This window comes from Lepisosteus oculatus, chromosome 7 (genome assembly GCF_040954835.1).
Source record: "Lepisosteus oculatus isolate fLepOcu1 chromosome 7, fLepOcu1.hap2, whole genome shotgun sequence".
Taxonomy (NCBI): Eukaryota; Metazoa; Chordata; class Actinopteri; order Semionotiformes; family Lepisosteidae; genus Lepisosteus; species Lepisosteus oculatus.
The window spans coordinates 22,534,068-22,552,600 of NC_090702.1; the positions used below are offsets into that span (position 1 = coordinate 22,534,068).

General features: G+C 36.0%; 1 protein-coding gene across 2 annotated transcripts in view; it reads right to left on the bottom strand.

Moving 5' to 3' along the window:
- Positions 1 to 705: 705 nt before the first annotated feature.
- The window catches only part of tbc1d15 (TBC1 domain family, member 15), a 62,709-nt gene continuing 44,881 nt past the window's right edge, over positions 706 to 18,533 (bottom strand). The window contains exons 12-17 of one of the 2 annotated variants that reach the window (XM_069192283.1): positions 18,179 to 18,279; positions 17,457 to 17,556; positions 15,831 to 15,928; positions 12,490 to 12,606; positions 6,957 to 7,043; positions 706 to 5,031 (exon numbers count right to left, since the gene is read on the bottom strand). In XM_069192283.1, coding sequence (XP_069048384.1) covers positions 4,822 to 5,031; positions 6,957 to 7,043; positions 12,490 to 12,606; positions 15,831 to 15,928; positions 17,457 to 17,556; positions 18,179 to 18,279 — 713 coding nt within the window. In that variant the 3' untranslated portion in view covers positions 706 to 4,821. The remainder of the gene's footprint in view (positions 5,032 to 6,956; positions 7,044 to 12,489; positions 12,607 to 15,830; positions 15,929 to 17,456; positions 17,557 to 18,178; positions 18,280 to 18,533) is intronic. The other variant, XM_069192284.1, reaches the window with a different exon arrangement.

Sequence of the window (18,533 nt, forward strand, 5' to 3'; positions counted from 1 at the left end):
ACACCCCAGGTCTGGAACTGAATCCAGGGCACTCGTGCTGTGAGGTAGCAATGCTAACAACTGTGCCACCCCAAGTACAAATTTATGATTAGTAATTTTTTGGATATTATGGGGACAAATCAAAACTGTTATTATTAACAGCATATCTGGTTTGAACATGATAAAGTCCAAAACAAAGGAACAAAAAAGTATAAAAATATACTTTCTTAATTTTTGCACAGGTTTAGACCACAATGGTTTAGACTGCAATATGAAAAGTTTTTTTTTTGACTATAGCCAAGGCAGCAATTTTTTTTAATAAAAGTGAAGAAAGATAAAAGATAACTTTTAGCAATGTGAACAAAAAGCTATCAAACAAGTCCGAAGCAATTTCCTGTGGGACAGGAAATGAAAAAGCTTAGAGATGTACGTATGCCTCAGACACTTTGTTATGAATGTGACGGTACCTTATGAACAGATGAAAGATACTTTAGTCAACAAGCAGACCTTTTATATGATTTTTTAATACCTCAATGGTTTAACATCCTCACACAATCTGTTTCCAAGATGTAAGGAGAGTCGTGTGTGGTCAATAGATCTGAAAAGCTCACTTCAAGACATTTATTAGCAATTGAAATATGGAAAGAAGTAAATGTCAGGAATACTGTGAGGTATGTATAAGAAGAAATGCAAATACATGTCGGGAAAAAAAGAAGTACACAAAAGTGAGCACTTTGTTATATTTTAAACAGAATGCATCAAGATGGTATACAGCCTTAAAATGTCATTTGTAAAGAGGGAAATGGAACAGTTACTTGGTTTAATCTTAGACTACTGCATGACAATCACAGTAGTCAATATTTTCAATAAACACGATAGCTCTTAATTTGGTCAATACAAGCCTTTAAAAAGAGCTTAAATACTAAGAAACTTGGAAAGACCAAAATGAGCTATAACATGTAATCTGTTTTGCTGAAGAATATTTTGAAAATATTATACAAAGCATAAAATTCAGGTAAAAATCTGCAGATAATTCTGGAGCACACTTGCAAACAAAAATATCAAACAGAACAATCATTAAAAATATACAAATATGTATATACACGCTATATTTCACGCATTGTACATCTAGACTAGTTGATTATATGGCATATTTGTTAAAACAAAAGTTTGAACACTTCTCAGTAGCCCCAGTTCTAGAATCCTCATGTCTGCTTATAGATTTTAAACTGGTAACTTTTAAGTCTCAATAACAGATGCTAATATACAGTGGAAGGGAGGACGTTTTATGCAAGATATCCACTTGAATGTATTCCCCAATTGCAAAGTCAAATACAGTATGTTTCAGAATACCCATACTCTATAGAATTTGGAAAGTTAACAAATAATCGTCACTAGTCCAAGAGGAAGTCTGGGCTTGTGGGGTGGATAATGCAATTGTTCAAGCTCATACTGGTGAGTAGTGTCCTGTGCATCTGTGGCCTTATGAACCTGTACCTTTTTATACAGGTACAGGTACTTGTACAACCATTTTCTCAGATGCTTTTACACTGCCAGATCAGCAATTATAGTTTTGTTAAATATGCAAATGAGTGTCAACACTTTTTTTGAATTTCAGAAGATACTTCCCAAGTCCCGAGAAAGTGCTGAGGAACACCCGTAGGGCTAGAAATGGCAGGTGTTTGATTATTGGTCTCAGAGTCCCAGTGATAAGCCTATGTCACCAGTAACTGATGAAACAAACTCCACAAGTTCAGTGCTGAAGAGGTAACTGACTGAACTGTCGCTGCTGACAATTTTATGAAGTGAGAATTTAGATCACCCATCTGGCCCAAACTTGACATGCTACAGTATGTGTTTCAAGGCCTGAGCTTTAGTGCTTTCAACACAAATGCAAGATTGCTGCAAGTTCAGAAACCTGCTGTCAGCAATCAGACATCTTATTTTCAACAGCAGAGATTGTTTCTAGACTGGTCCCATGAGTCATCTTCAAGCCATTCTTTGCAATGTTTAAAATTCCATTACATCACTGTGGAATAATGAGAGGCTGGTTCCTGCAACAGAGCAACCACAAATTCATGGATCTGTACATATACTGTCCAGTGCCTACAGAAAGTACACCCCCTAATTTTTCACTTTGTCAAGTTACTACCTCAAAGTGTCATGCATGTAAATAAGGATTTCTTCCTCTTATCTACACACCATACTCCACCCTTTTAAGGTGAAATATATTCTTATTTGGAAAACAATCATGTTTAAAATACCAAACTAACATATCGTTAATTGGATAGGTCCCCACCCCTGAGTTAATACTTGATGGAAGCACATTTGGCAGCAATTACTGCAGTAAATCTGTACCATCTTTGTACACTGATGTTTGGCAATATTAGAAAATTCTCCCTTACAAAACTGTTCAAGCTGTCAAGTTCTTTGGGGAGCGTTGATGGACAGCAGTCTTCAAGTCATGACAGAAATGTTCGATTTTATTTCGATCAGTGCTCTGACTGGGCCGCTCAAGGGTATTTACCTTTTTGTTCCTTAGCCAATGGAGTGTAACATTGGCTGTGTACTTCACTTCATTGTCATGCTGAAAGGTGAACTTCTGTCCCACCTCAGCTTTCCGGCAGAAAGCAGCAGGTTTTCCTCAAGGACTTTTCTGTACTTTGCTCCAGTCATTTCCCCAAAGTGGGAATGGTGCACATTTGGTGATTTGCATGTTTTGAGTATGTGCCAACATTGTGTGAATTCACTGGCACAATTTAGAAACTATAAGAATCTAATTGCATTAGATTTTTATTGGCTATTATGAATCAATCGACAGAATAAGCAGCCTGCACACAAATTCAAAATACAATATGCTAGTATTTAATTGATACAAATAAGCATGTGTATTTAAGAGCAAAAGTCATAATATACTTGAAACAAACATCTGCCTATATAAAAATGTGTAATCATTACTTGAGAGTAACCAAATTAGAACAGATCAGGATAAAGTAGAGAAACAAATAATATAAGGATTAAACTTTAAACACTGGTTATAATTTATTGTTCGCCACTTGGTCTCCTTTAACTACTCAACATTTAGATACTTAAAGATAAGTAAATACTCTAGCCTAATCAGTCACTGGGGGTTAGAAACTTGGTGTGCTCCCAGGAGTACCTGCTACTTCTGAACATACAGTATATTCAGTTGTGTCAACCATATTAACTCTAGTTATCGGGCAAAATGGCCAACTAGTTTAGTCACAAGGTTTCGATGCACTGAGAAACGTGGGCAGAATTCTGTTTTACACAGCGCTATTAACATCGCGTCTTGGATAAAGGTTTAAGCTCTGAGTCTCAGTGGCGGCACTCACTCAGACTACCAACCGGTCTAAGCTTTTTACTGCAGGGAACTCTGCATGGGTTGACCATGCTTTGTGTGATTGCGTCTCTAAATCTGTACTATATTACAAGGTGTTGCTGCTACAACGTAATGTTTTGCATTAAGGCCCAAAATGGTCCACTGCATTTTCGGCAGACCACAAAACATTTTGAAACATGTTTGCAGTATCACTATCATAATGCTTGGCTGTTGTATATTTGTGTAATGGTTTCTTTCTTGCCCCCCTACCATAAAAGCTAAATTTGTGGAGAGCTTAGGATAGCTGTGCACACTTTGACCAGTCTTGTCCATAAATGTCTGTATTTTTCAAAGTTGCCACTAGCCTCTGGGCAGCCTCCCTTTCTTGCTCAGCCATCCAGTTTAGAGGTACTGTATATATTGATCTGGGCAGGGTATTGGCGGCTGCATATGCCAGTCACTTCCTAACAACTGTCTTATCCATGCTTCCAAGGGCAATTTAAAGCCTCTGTTTTCTTTTTCTACCCATCCCCTAACCTGTGCCTTTCCACAATTTTATCCCCAAGATCTTTCCATGATGCTCATAGTGGAGTATGCCTTGAAATGCACTACACAACAGAAGGAACCTACAGCTATTGCTGAACTTAGCATAAAATGAGTGAATTAATTTAACAAAAGAGGAGGCCAATTGCCTTGGTGTGCGATTTTGAAGATGAATGGTTACACCTGAGCTAACGTGGGATTGCTTTTACAAAGGGGGTGAACATTTATCCAACAATGCATAAAAGGGGTGTAGATTTTCTATAGGCACTGTATGAACAGGTAGTTTAAGATCCAGTCATATCCTGCTAGTTGAACTACATTTTATTATTTTTAAATACCCATGATAATCATGTTTAAGGCATTTTATACTTGCATGTTATTTTGTCACAAAATGACTCCACAGGAAATATTTCCTACAACCAGAGCAAACCTTATCCTTGTAGATGTATACAATCATTATCAAAAGCAACTACACTCCAAAATTAAACATTATACCCTATCCCAGTTTAGTACATCACTTCCGTGATCAACATGATCCAAATTTCCCAACTGTTCCATCCTATTTATTTTAAATTTAAAACAGTCAACTATGTTAGATCCACCAAAATTTAGAATTGAATTCTGAAATAAATGACTAAAAAAAGAAAACAAAACAGTAAGCCGTAACTTCTTTGAATATAAACTCCCTGTGCTCGACATTTAGAATTGTAATTTGTTGATGAAGAGGAATGATGATTTAGAATGAAAAGGAAAGTATGGTACAAGAAATTACAAAAATAATTAGATCTGCAATCTCTTATGATTCTTGCTTCTCTTTTTATACTCAATAATGCCAAAGTAGAAGAAACGCTTAATTTACCTCATCTGCCAACAAATACTGCCACCAGTCAAACCCAACATCTTTATGATAGGTGAGGAAACAATAGTCAATTGTGTAAAGACTACTTTGTTTATTACTATGCATGTGGCAAACTGAAGACAACTTGTGCAGGTTCTCTTGACTGTCCATCTCTGTCAAGGGGAACAGAGCTCTGGTTTGGTTCCACAGCATGCATCATTTTGGAGGTCTGTTTCACAGGAAGTGTCTTTTGCTCACTGCTCTCTGCTGCAGGATTTAATGCTTCACTTTTCACTCCCAGAATCTCACACACGGCACTTGGCAAATCCTAGAAAACAAATATAAATGATTATGTAATATATGTTACGCGTCCAGCTGCAATTCACATAGTTAAAGGATCACTGACAGGCTAGGGACAATCTTAGCTACATCAAAGTACTTAACACCAGTTCTCAAGCTTTTCTCTGCATCTTCCCTCTGGCACACCTAGCCTTAGAAAAAGCTGTACAGCTTGTAAGTTCCAAGAGACGCAGCATTCTAACAACAACAGAGCATAACCGTATTTGGCTTTTAAGCTTCATTAACATAAATCTGTTTGTAGCAATTTAAATTATTATATGTCAAATATCATATTTTACCCATTATGTTAAGATGCTCTTTTGAACATTTTTAAAATAACTTCCTTTGAACATACTTATACTTGATTTGCTTTCTTTTATTTAAGAGCAAGTTGTAAGTTGTAAAGACGTGCACCCTGTACGAAACCAACTGACAACATACAGAAAAAATATCTACTCATGCAAACGTTTTACAAGATTCTTCCATTTCCTTGTTTTTATTTATTCATTGTAACCACTATAACAACCTAGAGATTTCCAGCTTTTATGTTTTATCATGTGGATGATAAAAAAGTGTAGTTTAAGCTTCATAAGAACACTTTCTTTTTTCTCTGTTAAACATAACTACAGTATTCTAAAATGTTTTTTAGCATAGTTTTTAGTGAATGTTAATAGCTTCAAAGCCAAGCAAAAAAGACTCTTATTTATAAAGTATTAGATGAAGATTGAGATAAACTTTATTTATTTACTTTCATTAATAATAATGCCGCCTTATACTTGTATAGAACTTTTCTGGACACTCCACTCAAAGCGCTATACAGGGGACTCCTCTCCACCACCAATATGTAGTACCCACCTGGCAGCCAGTACACCAGCTATCAGTGGGGAGGAGAACAGAGTAATGAAACCAGTTCATAGATGGGGATAATTAGGAAGCCATGATTGGTAAAAGCCAATAGTGCCTTTCTACAGTATAGTGAGCCATCACTTTACTGGGGCATTAGGAACCACACAGATCGCAGAGTGAGCAACCCCTACTGGCCACACTATCACCTCTTACAGCAGCAACCTTAGTTTTTCCCAGGAGGTCTCCCATCCAGGTACTGGCCATGCTCACACCTCTTTAGCTTCAGTTGGTTGTCAGTTATGAGTTGTAGGTGATATGGCTGCTGGATCATTGTTTAAGATGGGCTTGCATACTATCTATAAATACATTGGACATGTTCAAGAAGTTACTTGAACCCAGGCCTGCTAGTACAGAAGTAATAAGATGCTGTGAGCAAAAGAACAGATGCTTTTGAAAAATTAGGTTGACCTCTGTTTGTTGTGAGTGACTGCCGCTGAAGCACTATAATGCAAGGAACATAAATATGGCACTAAATATGAAACTGTTCATGAAAGACTTTATGCTTATGACAGTTTTGATGCCGGCATCCTTTACTTTTTTGTAACCTGTTTGTATTTTTCCATCCCTGGATTGCAGTGTGATTAATTCTCCTTCCACTGCACAATTTTCCAAATCTAATCCATTTCAGATTTTGAACAGCATCCAGTAATCATTTTGACACCTTCTGCCTATGAATTGAGTAGACCATGTTATAAGATTATTAGATCTTTTTTTTCCCTCTCTTCATTCGTACTCACCACTGCTGCATTTTAAAATCCCAAACAAAAATTAAAATTATGCCATATAATTACCAGGACTTACCATTTGAAAATGTATACTTTAACAACATAAATTAAATGGGATTATCTTTTTCATTTTAAAAAGAAAACTTTTCCAATGTTAAAAGACAGATGTAAATATGAAAAGAAAGTAAAACACCCCTCTCTTTTATATTTGGCAAAATTAGTAAATCTGTTCACTTCTTTTAAGTAACAAATAATTAAACATTTATGTATGACAATGACATACCTTACAATTTTTAATCTGTAGGCAAATAGCTTCTGCTTTCTGAAGAACCTCTTCCACATCCAGTTTCATGGAAAGCTCATTTATGTGCTGTTTGAAAAAAAGCACTTTTGTCATTTTCACAACAAAACCAAATGTATAAAATATAGCATTAAGAACCTTACTTGTTACAGACATCACACATTCTCAGTAAAGAATTTCCATTTGTAACCACAGCTGAAAAACTGCATGGTTGACATGCTGCCCAGAAGTGTTTATAACTGTGGAGCATATATCATAAGAACTGACACTGCAGTTATGAATTCATAAAAAGACCTAGATGAAATTCAGATTGCCATGATTTTAAAAAATCTTTTACATCAAACTCCCATGAAACCAAAGATTAACAATCAAAGCACAAGTACTGAAATTATTGGAAAAGACAAACATCAGAATACTGTCCCATTTCATCAATTTGTTTTGTGAATTACATCAAGTACAATATAAACCCCAGATAAATCTTTAATTTCCATAATCATAGACATAGACCATAAGAATGACAACAAGGAGGCTGATACTCAAACTAAAAACCTACTTGTGTCCTAAGACATAAAATATTTGTGACATGGAGCATGCAGAAATCCTCTTTGGAACAAGTATTTTGTAGACTAAATACATACAATCAAATTAATCTGAGCCAGAAGCCTTCTACAAGGGTTCCTTTTGCTTCTCAATTATATAATACTATTATTAATTCTAACAACAACCTTAAATAAAGAATTAACAACTATAAAATCTGACTCAGTCAATGACCCAGAGATTCTAGGAGACACAGTTAGAGACGTTATGAAAGTTACTTCTACAGTATTTGCTTCACAATTGCCTAAATCTCATTTTAGAAAATTACTGAATTGGAAAATGATTTGGCTTTTCCAGAGCATGCTCAATAACTCATTTTCCCTGATGCCACTGCAATTAAAAAAGAAAAGATTTAAATTCATTGCTTAGACATCATTCTCAGTTTCTTGTACATAAGATACGTGCACAATTATTTTAATGGAAGTCAATCCAGCCATTTATTGTCTTTGAGACTCCACAGAAATGAAAGTTTTGGAGATATTCCTGCCATCAGGTCAGAACAGAGGGAGTTACTGGCAGATCCCAAATAGATAAACTTCACATTATACATCTTATCTAAATGGACATTCAAACTGATCAAGATAATTTGCAAGAATTGTCTATGTGCCAGCTGTACCAGACACCAGCAGTGGTGATTATTTTTAGCATAACGAAGGCTATACAGAAGATAGATTCAACAGTTTATTGCAATGTCAACAAAGCTGATTGGAATTTGCCCCAGTGCAGGCTAAAGAAAAGCATCAAAAACAGAAATTTTAGACTTACTCATACAAAGAACACATCATTCAGTTGATTTAAGACTCAGGTTAAAGCAAAAAAACATGCGGCAACTCCCAACACATGGTAAAATGTTTAGGTTCTCAGGTTTGGAAAGAGTCTAGAACAGTGGTTCTCAAACTTTTTGGACCAAGTACCACCCCTAATCCAACCAAAGCATCCAAGTACCACCTGCAAGTCATCTCATAGGAACCCCAGAAATTCTCAATGACCAACATGAGCGCATGTGCACACACACTCACACATACATATAATAAATATTATAATAATAAACTTTGTTTGATATATTAAAATGTGGCTTCTCAAAGTGTTTTACAGAAAAAAAACAACACATAAAAATAAAAAAGCACCATTTCAGTGAAAGGGGGGAGCCTGTTTAGTTGAGCAAAGCAGATGCAAATTAATTTTTCGAGCCTTGATACAATTCACAACATTCTAACAGATTTTAAACCATTAAGGCATTTTCTTGACGGCAAAGGTCTCGCGGTGGATGTTGCAATGAAACCGTTAATTTCTGGAGCAACCTCTAATTCGTGCAACTACACCGCTGTTTCGGCTTGTTATTGCTATAGCACCGTCTGTACAAACTCCGACACATTTTATCATGTCGATGCCATTCTCTTCGATACATTCATTCAGAAGCTGAAATACGTGCTCTCCTGTAGTTCCTGTTGGTAGCGGCTCACAGAACAGAACATCCTCACGGGACGTACCCTCAAACTCGTATCTAACGTAAACGAGCAAATTGGCCAAATCGACTACAGACTCATCTAATAACCTCCATCTTAACGCGCTCTGTCAGCTTACTTTCGATATCATCCTTAATTTCAATAATTCTATGAATGACTGTGTCTTTCGGGGGGGCAGCAGGTCGAGCTGTTCAGCAGCTTTTTCTCCACACATAATATTGTGGGGCTTACCTGCTTTAGCAATCCGCAAGCTTGCATTTTTCCACGTTTCCGTTTTTATTTTTATTTTAAGTATTTTAAGTATTTATTTCATGTGCATGGGAGAGAAACAGAGAGACGCTCTGTGTATTTTTCTCAAATTAACTTAGAACAGTTCTTAAATATTTTTCTGTTATTTTTCACGCTTTCCTGTGCTCACAAGATTACCAGCATTCGTAGCACGCATTTCTATGCATTCCTGTGTTTACAACGTTGGCATTGTTCCAAAATCACGCACATTCTCCTTTCTCCCTATTTGCTGGAGATACAGTAGCTTTTTTTAAATACAATTGGTCACTTGCGTCCGTAGCACGCATTCCTATAGAGTGGTATAGAATTACAGAGTATCTCTTGTGTCCACTGAAGTATTAGCACGCACTGTATTGTAGTACGTAGACTGCGTATTCGACACGTAAATATGAAAACCCGTCCCGATTTTTTCAGCGCATACAACACAGTTCCAGGGTCATTTGGCGTACCACCTGGCGGCACGCCACGTACCACTGCAGGTACGCGTACCACAGTTTGAGAACCACTGGTCTAGAAGTACTAGCCATTTAAGCTGCTTCTACAAAGCTGCAGTAAATAAAGCACATTTTCTATATCCCATTGTCCTGAGAGTCATTTTTACCACAGCACTATCAAAACACAAGTACAAAAATCATAACAGAATGCTTTTTTTAATTTGACAGGTGAAAATTGCTCATTGTATTCAGAAAAACTGTTTTGTGCAAACACTACAGCAAGAATCGACATTTCATTTATGCCCATTCTGTTACCACTTTCACTACTCTCCAACCTCCCAGAAAACAATGTGCACTCACACCAAAAACACAAAAGGGAGAAACTGAAAACTACAATCCACAGGATTTTAAAAAATCATCATATATTCTATACATGAGCATCCATATTTGCCATTTATGCCTTGCATCAGTATCTTTAACTTCTTTCTTAATTTGCCAAATACACTATTTACATTTGCATACCTACAGACCACATTTCTTCAAATTACATTATATACATTGATATTATATTAGTTTTCTGAATATAACGGTGCCATGGTAGCTCAGATGGCCAGGGCGTTTAGCTCCTGACCGGTAGGTCCTGGGTTCAATCCCAGGGCAAGCGATGTAGCTTGCTCTAATTCCTCCCAGACGGCTCCCAGGTCCACTCAGCCTGCTTTCCAAATGAGTACCGGGGGTTAATCTTTCTGGGGGTTATAGGCCGGCCGGAGTGTGATGCTGACCACATCACCTCCACCTCCAGTGTTGAATGGTTGAGAAAAATGGTGGCCCTTGCCCCCCATTCCCCCATGGGCCTTTAATGGCCTGAAAAGGGGATCTAACCTACCTACCTTTCTGAATATAAAAGTTAACTTTCAGTGCAAATGTGGCATTGTTATATAAGATTGTACTAATGTGAAATTATACTATATACCTCCATCTGAGTACTTTATGCTGATCTGGCTTTTACCATTAAAAATATTTGTCATTCTTTTATCTTTTGACATTTAACTAAGAAACAGGCTAAGGGAAAAACTGCAGTGTGTGATTTTGTTTTTTATTCACAGAAAAGCCTAATAACAAACCTATACAGAACTTTTCACTTACAGACAGTTCTTAATGCCTCTGCAAGGTTTGGTCCACAACAAATAAAAATGATTAATAAAAATTCATTATTATTAAGAAATGAATTCCACAGTGAAAGTTCAAGAGGATGAAGCACTCCTGATTCAAAAGGCTATTTCCTTTATGTAAATTATGGAAATCAGGCCTTCCTTCCCTTGACCTCAGTCCAACATTCGTCTGGCTCACCCCCCTTGTCCACAAAGGCAGGTTCTCACCTGCCTTGTCAAGCAAGCTGTTCCCCTGAAACAGTACTGGGACATTTTACATAAGTGTTTGTGCTTTTAAATTATCTGCCATTCAAGCTACTAAGTGGATGCTTCTAAGTGGATGTCTGGCCCCATTGCACTGGCAACCCTTAGGAATAGCAAATAGTAAACTAAGATTACAAAATTGTCAATTTATATGTTATTTTATAGATTGCCTGATGCCACCAGTAAATTTATAGAAGAACCAGTTTATTTATATTTTATAAATTGCTGATAAAGCTATACATTTTACCAGTTATTTTAGAACTTTACAAACTTTCCAAATAAGTTATAACATACACAACAAATAAACCTAGCACACATTCATATATACATTGTTTTCTATTATCATCACACCCCAAAGCGCAACATCATACATCATACATCATCAAAAGGTTTTGAAGCAACATTTGAGAAATAACCAATATCACTAACTGTATTTGCCAAATACTGATGGAAGCAGTGCCATGCAATTTATCAAGGCTGATAAATTGATATCTGCGGAGAATCAAAACTGCAAAATTTATTTTTCTACAAATAGGTGATTTTATCTCTTTTATGTTTGAATATGAATATGCAAACATAAAAAACACCAAGAAAAAGCAACAAATATAAAAGGTCTCCGCAAGGAGATATAAAATTGTAATCCATTACAGCCAACTGTAAAGCATTAAATAGTCAGATGAATTGTAGCATCATCACATTCAGTTAAGTGATCCTGTGATGAATTCAAAGAAGCGTATCCTGCAGAAGAAGCTATACAGTTAAAACAATTTGACACAAATGATGGAGTGCTCATGTGCATTTTCATCTTATGTAAAAACATATGTGCATTGCTCATGCCAAATGAGAAAGGGCCAACCACCCTGTTTCTGGTAGAGAAGTTCAACTTACTCGAGCAGACACTTTCCACGCACAGAAAAGGAAATGAGAAGGGAAAGGGATATAAAATACTGGGAAAAATCTGGCAGAGAACAAGTATATGAGAGAATAGCACCTGGAAACTCATGCTTTGTCAGGTGACCTGGTGTACCTGAGGCTATCACAGCACAGGCTCATTTACATTTGCACTTTGTTTCCTTAAGAAACTGGGCATGGATTCCTAGTGCATTACATCATTCTTACATATTCAAGGATTTACTCTGTTCTTCTCTGAGATGGTATTTGTCAGCATCAGATCCAATTCTCTCAACTTTCTCCTCCAATCAAACACTGAAGTGCACAGTCACTTCAAGAGGTCTTTACACCACAAACTAGAGTCCCCCAATGATGTATACCGTAACGTTCTGAAAACGGAATTGAAAAGGAAAACACTTATTACCTTTAGAATTTCATTAAATCCATAATGTTCATCCATTATTTTCTGCTTCTCAGAATCCAATATAGCACAACACACAAGAAGATGAAAGTTTTGACAGGGCAATCCAGTCCACATAACCTTGAACAAAAATAGCTTAATTCATTACAATTGTCATAAGTTAAGACAGTGGTCACAGTTTTTATCCAATTGTTTTTCTTTATTTAATCACTTTAGAAAAGGTAGATCTTGAGTATGAAGTCTTACTTGGCTAAACTGTTAGATTTGTTCAAAGCAAATAATAGACATTAGATATGGTATTTTTAGATTGATTCCCTAGATTTTTATAAAATTCAGCATAAAAGATTTTTAAATGATTGTAAGTAGCATAAACATTAACGTGCTTAAAATAAAAATGGGTTAATGGATAGAAAACAGAAAGAACAGAACAGAAGGGGCAAATGCTCAAAATGGTATAATTAGTGGAATACAAGGATCTTCAAAATTTCTATCAATGATGTACTTTATATAACAGTCTGTAAAACGCTGCAGTTTGCAGATGATACCAAAATAGAAGATAGGAAATAGGCTCTATAAAGAAAAATTCAAAAAGATTTCAGGAAGGTTTGTGTTCTAATTATATCACAATTAGAATACCGTGCACAAATATAGTGACACAAAACATATTGCAACTCTTGAATTCATCCAGTTGCATTGTAAATACAAATCCATTCTTCTCCTACACTGAGAGACTAAAATAACTAAACCATTTCAGTCGTAAACTGTGAAGATTACAAGGGGGGCTGATCCAGGTTCTCAAAATCCTCCAATGCACTGGCAAAGTTAAATCAATTTGCTTTGACTTTGGGTAGCTTTGGGTGGAAACCTACTGTATGTGCGTATGTTAAAAAAAATGACAACAGGAGGCACTTTTTACACAAAGGGTTGTGAAGGTCTGGATCAAGCCACCCAGCAAAATTGTTTAATCTTTTTTCAAGAAATGGCAGGATGAGAACCTTGGAATAATTAGCTGCTAAGAGAGCTACATGTAGATGAGCTAAACAGCTTCCTCTTGTTTGTAAGCCTTCTTCTGTTTGCAAGCTTTCTTCAAAGAAAGAACAGCAAAGAATGTATTTTTTACACCAGCTGAAAAACTTTTGTGTCTCTCAACCAATTCTGATACAGTTTTACTGAGAGTATTCTGACTGCCTTTTTAATTATTTGGTTTGTCAACAAGTCTGCCTGCTCCAAAGGCAAACTACACTGTGTTGTTCATTCTGCATTTACTGTCATCTGCCCTCCATTGATGTTTTCAGAGTACGGCAGCAAGCAGGAAAGATTGCTGATAACCCACCCAGGTTATTGCCTGTTTTATAAACTTCCTTTTAGAAGATGCTACCAGTCTATTAAAACTAGAACCACATGGTATTTGAACATCTTCTTTCCTATGACTCTCTTTTTGCTTCACCAGAACTCCTAGTTATACGAGAACTGTCTTCAAGATGTCTATTAGTTTTGTTTGTGCATGTTACATGTAAAATGTTTTTGCACTACCAGAAGTATACCAGAAACGGAAGTATACCAGAATAAATTCCTTGTACATGAAATATACTTGGAGAATAAAGGTGATTATGAATATTTTATTTTTCTGTTATCTTGTTATTCTATATCTTGAACGGTAGTGTACTATTTCACTGCTATTTCTGCAACATTTTATCACTCCACTTACTGTACTATGGTATACAGTTACAACTACCAATAGAACTTTACATATTTTTATTTATATAAGCCATCTTGGATAAAGCTGTCTTTTTAATATTGTTAATACTTTGGGTTTTGCTGGTCATTAGTTAAACAGTTTGCTTAATAAAGGCAGATGAATAAAAGAAAGCATCTCTATTGCTGATAAAATATTGCCTTTTAAAAAATCAGGATGAATTCTCCTGCACTTGAAATAATGCCTTAAAGCCTTTATTGATCAAAGCTACTCAATCAATCGGGGTAGCTGCTTATCCACCCAGTGTAACTTTACAGAACTTTAACTGTTCTTAAAATCTGTCCGTGTTGATCTCTATGGGTCTAAAAACGCATGATAAACCCCCATTTCAAAATTATAAGTTGATGTATAGATCCAACATCCAAAGTTCATCTCCAAGGCTTTCCAGTTGCTTTTATAATAATAATAACAGTCTTAAACTGTGTTTTTTGTGTTTTATGCCACGCCAAAGTATCAAATTAGTGGGAACAGCAAGAATTACATAGATAAACAAAGGAAGAAGCTATTTCAGGTTCTGTATCTGGGCATAGGCAGTGATCTGCCCAATTTGTTGGTAACCATAGTCAAAACACACAAATACTGAGCATCAAAAACCTATCACTTATTTTTTATAGAACACATAATGGTACATTGATTACTGCTAGTATTGTGTGTGACCACTAGAACCAACAGAAGATCCATACTTGGTAACATATGCTTTACATCTTGCTACAAATGATGTTTTGTGGAATTCTGTCCTGTTCCTTCTCAGAGCCTAGACAAGTATGTGCTTGATTTAGTCAACAAACTGATGGCACAAAAGTACTATTCTCTTCATAAGAGAAGCATTTTGGAGTTTTTGTTTCCTGATATTCATCATACTTGAGATTCAATAAGATAAATCACCCTATAACATTTTGCCAATTAACTCACTAATTAGGTGATTTCATGTTTGGGGAACACAGCTGTATCAGATCACTCATGAACGATTAAGTAATCAAAACGACATCAAAACCATTAAATCAATTTTCAAAATTCACTTTACTAAGGCCATGCTTGCATAAATAAAGTGATACGGTTTGTTTGATGCCCAGTATACACTTATATATATATATATTAACTATCTATTTTCACTCATAAAATTTCTAGATTTTTCTAAGTTTCTAAGCCTATTTCTCTTGACTGGGACCTTCACAAAACCTTTTCAAAAGAACCTTATTTCAGATTTTCGGTTAATAAAATTAATTAATAAAATTGACAATGATTCCTAAAATTTATTAAACAACACAGAATCAGACTGTTTTCTTTAACCTATCTTTAATTGAGTCCATTAGAAAATGGTTTATTTGCTGTGCCTCAGACAGAGCAAACAGTCAGATTTACAGACTCCTGTGGGAAATAAAAGCAATGTGTTATCAGAAAGTCCCATTAAGGGTTACTGTGCTAAGATGTCAGATTTGATACATTTGCCCGAGTTACAGGTTTTTACAAAGAAACCAGTATGGATGGCTGTGTTGTAAAGTTAAATCTCAGAAACGAAATGGGAAGTGAAAAAAATGTTAACTTAGATATGGTTAAGGGATAGATTTGTAATGTAAATGTTTCTAACCTCCCAAAGACGCAACACATCCTGGAAACTGAATTCTCTTTTGAAGCAAATCAGCAGCCACCGAAAACAGAAATAGAGGTATCCTGAATCTTGAGATTCTGAAAAAGAAAACCAGATACATTTAGATATTGAGGTATTTTTAAATATCTTAGTATGTTCTTTTTAATTTGTGTACCTTAACATACAATGCCTTGCAAAAGCATTAAACCCCTTGGACTTTTTCACACTTTATTGTGTTACAGCATGGAACCAAGATGTATTTAACTGAGAATTTGTGCCACTCATCAACACAATGTACTCTATAATGTCAGAGTATAAAACAAATCCAGACATTTTACTAAATTAATTAAAAATAAAAAACAGAAAATAATCTAATTCATATGTATTCACCCTCCCCTCCTCCCCCAAGAGTTAATACTTGGTAAGACCACCTTTGGCAGCAATTACAGCTGTGAGTGTCTTCGGGTAAGTCTCTTTCAGCGTTGCACATCTTGCCACTGGAATTTTTGCCCATTCTTCTTGGCAAAATTGCTCAAGCTCCATCAAGTTGGATGGGGACCATTTGTGAACAATATTTAATTCATTCCACAAATGCTCAATTGGATTGAAGTCTGGACTTTGACTGGGCCACTCCAGGACATTAACCTTTTTTAAGCGACTCCAGTGTGGCTTTTGCTGTATGTTTCGGGTCATTGCCCTGTTGGAAGATGCATCGGTTTCAAAGTCCCAGTGCTCTTGTGGATTGCAGCATGTTTTCCTCCAGGATTTTTCTGTACTCAGCTCCATCCATTTTTCCTTCTATATTTATGGGTTTTCCAGTTCCTGCCACAGAGAAGCATCTCCAAAGCATGATGCTGCCACCACCATGTTTCACTGTAGGGATGGTGTTCTCAGTGTGATGTGCTGTGTAGGGTTTGTGCCAAACAAAGTTCAATTTCGATCTCATCAGACCGTAGAATCTTCCTCCAAATTGTTGAATCTTTCACATGCCTTTGGGCAAACTCCAGCCGAGATACGATATGAGTTTTTTTCAATGAAGACTTTCTTCTTGCCACATTTCCGCACAAGCCAGATTTATGAAGTGTGTGTGCTATTGCTGTCTCATACACAGTTTCTCCCATATCTGTCATGGAGGACTGTAACTCACACACCTCTTGGTGGCCTCCCTTGCTATGGCTCTTCCTGCCTGGACACTTACTTTTGGAGGTTTATTTATTCTGAAATCAGGTGAAACACCTCAACTGTACACAGGCGGCTCCAATCAAGTAATTATGTGACTTGGAGAAGAGAGTTGGTTACTTCAGAGGTAAATTTAGTCAAAGCAAGGGGTGAATACTTATGCATTCAATTATTTCTGTTCTTTTATTTTTAATTAACTTAGGAAAATGTCTGGATTTTGTTTCACTTTGACAATATAGAGTACCCCGTGTTGATGAAAATTATTTTGATGAGGTAAATACATCATGGCTCCATGCTGTAACAATAAAATGTGAAAAAGTCCACGGGGGGTGAATACTTTTGCAATACACTGTACATATAACAAGAACATATGAATTGGAGAGGCCAACCACACCATTTTTACTAAGACAGATATCACACAAACAAGACAAGACATAAACACAATACCAAGGTAGTTCCAGAATGTAATGTCTAGCAGTCGCAGCAACGTGCTGAGCTGAATCAACTGGGTCTTCATTCCCTGCATCTGCTCTTCAAAATTCTGGTGCTGTAAAAATGATTTTTTACAGAAAGTTTTAGACGTGAGCAACGAATAGTCACTTAGAGTTATTAATAACTAGTCCCAACAAAAGCTGTAGTACAGAATCAGCACTTATGGTCTAGATGATGAAATCAAGAAAGCCATCCGGGCAAAGCATCAGCAAAATAAAATTTTATCAGCCTACACCAAACAGTCTAAAAGAGAGAAACTAATAAACTGAAGCTGACCTGTGATACCTCAATAGTTCTACATGGTTTCAATTCCATTTTTTTGAAAGTATCATCAGGTAAAGAAAATCTGATGTTTCAAAAACTGCCAATTAGTAGAGTTCCTAACTTCCATCAAGTAATAAAAGAGAAGTTACAAATATTGAACCTGAAGTGAACTGCTCATTATTAACTGTATCTTAACACACCAAAAGACCTAACAGTGTTATAATGACAGGACTGCATTAAAAGCACCAATATTTTTTTAGATAAAAAGATAATAAATTATGAATTTAGTCAATTAAGTCAAACAGCTTAATTCTAACATTTATACCTTTCTCCATGATCTCATTTTATGACATCAGAATCCCACTAATACATTTTAATAAACTCTCGATATAAATGAGTTATTAAACCATTACCATTTGTTCCATGAAGGACACAAAGCACCAGAAGGCATCCACTTCATTTTCCATTACATAGAGAATTGGGGAAAGCAAATCACTCATGCCCTGGACATAGCCTTGTGGAAAAACAAAATAAAAAAGCATCATGTACGGGATGCTAAAACGTTGAAATAGTCTTATTCTGCAACCAAAAAAATTATTGTAAAAAAATCAGGTTGCACAAAAGAATTCTTCTAGTATTCTACTTCTAGAAGAAAATTAAGTAAAAATACTTTTTGGGTATGCATTACCAGTCATTAAATACTAGCATCCTGCTTCTGTAACAATGTCAATCACTATTTTAAGTATATTAAATATATTAAATTTGAGG